The following is a 915-nucleotide window of genomic DNA, read 5'->3' on the forward strand; positions in this document are numbered from 1 at the left end:
TACATAAAAATAAAATTCTACAATTTATAGAAAAAATATATCAATGATTTCTTTTTATTTTACTTTATTATCTTTTATTTCTTTTAATTGCATTCCCTAACATAAGTTGCAAGCAAATGTTCTTGTACTTCTGGTGTGTTTTCTGTAGCCATACATAATGTATGTTGTAGACAATCTCCAACTAGTTCAAATTGTCTACGAAGCTACATAAATAACAATTAATTATATTTAATTCTTTCTTTACTAAACACCTTTTCCTAAGTAATTATACCTCAGTTATTGCAGGTGGTCTTGTGCCTTCTGTAGGTTTTCCTATATAAATAGTTTTTAATTTAATGATTTTATTTTCAAATACTCCTTCTTCTATTGTTGTGAATCCACGATTATGAGATAAAAGCATTTGAACTCTGTTTGTATCAGGCATTATTTTCAAAAACCCAACTTCATAGTGTATGGGATCTTTTGTATCAGCATACCAGCTTCTTGCACTATAAGTCAACATTGGTTGACCAATAGATCCAAATGTTGTCCTTTCACAGTACTGAAAGGATTTAATTGTTGGATATTTACCAACTCCAGGATTTTTAGTTTTCCATATACCTTTTATCCAAGCTAATGGTTTGAGGGCTGCATGCATTGGCAATTTTTTCATATCTAAAAAGAAACAATGTCTTATAATAATACCTATACATAACACAGAAATAGAATTAGTACTATTTAAATAATTTGTTATAATGCTAACCTGTATAATGATCAGAAGTTTTCTGCACTTAAAAAGTCTTTATTCATACCATTTTATGTGATAAAATAGAGATTAAATTAAATGCATATATATAAAATATATTTCATAAATTAAGATTTAAAAATTTTGGAAGTTTTAATAAGTTTCAAAAAATTACATGAATTTAAAGAAAA

The 915-nt window shown here is 26.4% G+C and overlaps 1 protein-coding gene across 1 annotated transcript; it reads right to left on the reverse strand.

Moving 5' to 3' along the window:
- Nucleotides 1-83: 83 nt before the first annotated feature.
- On the reverse strand, nt 84-652 carry LOC108575333 (UPF0678 fatty acid-binding protein-like protein MSMEG_6574/MSMEI_6396). The gene is made up of 2 exons (XM_017938099.1): nt 272-652; nt 84-203 (listed from the first exon to the last, which is right to left on the reverse strand). Exons 1-2 carry the CDS (start codon nt 650-652, stop codon nt 84-86), a joined length of 501 nt encoding a protein of 166 aa, XP_017793588.1.
- Between the last annotated feature and the right edge of the window lie 263 nt (nt 653-915).

This window comes from Habropoda laboriosa, unplaced genomic scaffold (assembly GCF_001263275.1).
Source record: "Habropoda laboriosa isolate 0110345459 unplaced genomic scaffold, ASM126327v1 scaffold143, whole genome shotgun sequence".
Lineage (NCBI taxonomy): Eukaryota > Metazoa > Arthropoda > Insecta > Hymenoptera > Apidae > Habropoda > Habropoda laboriosa.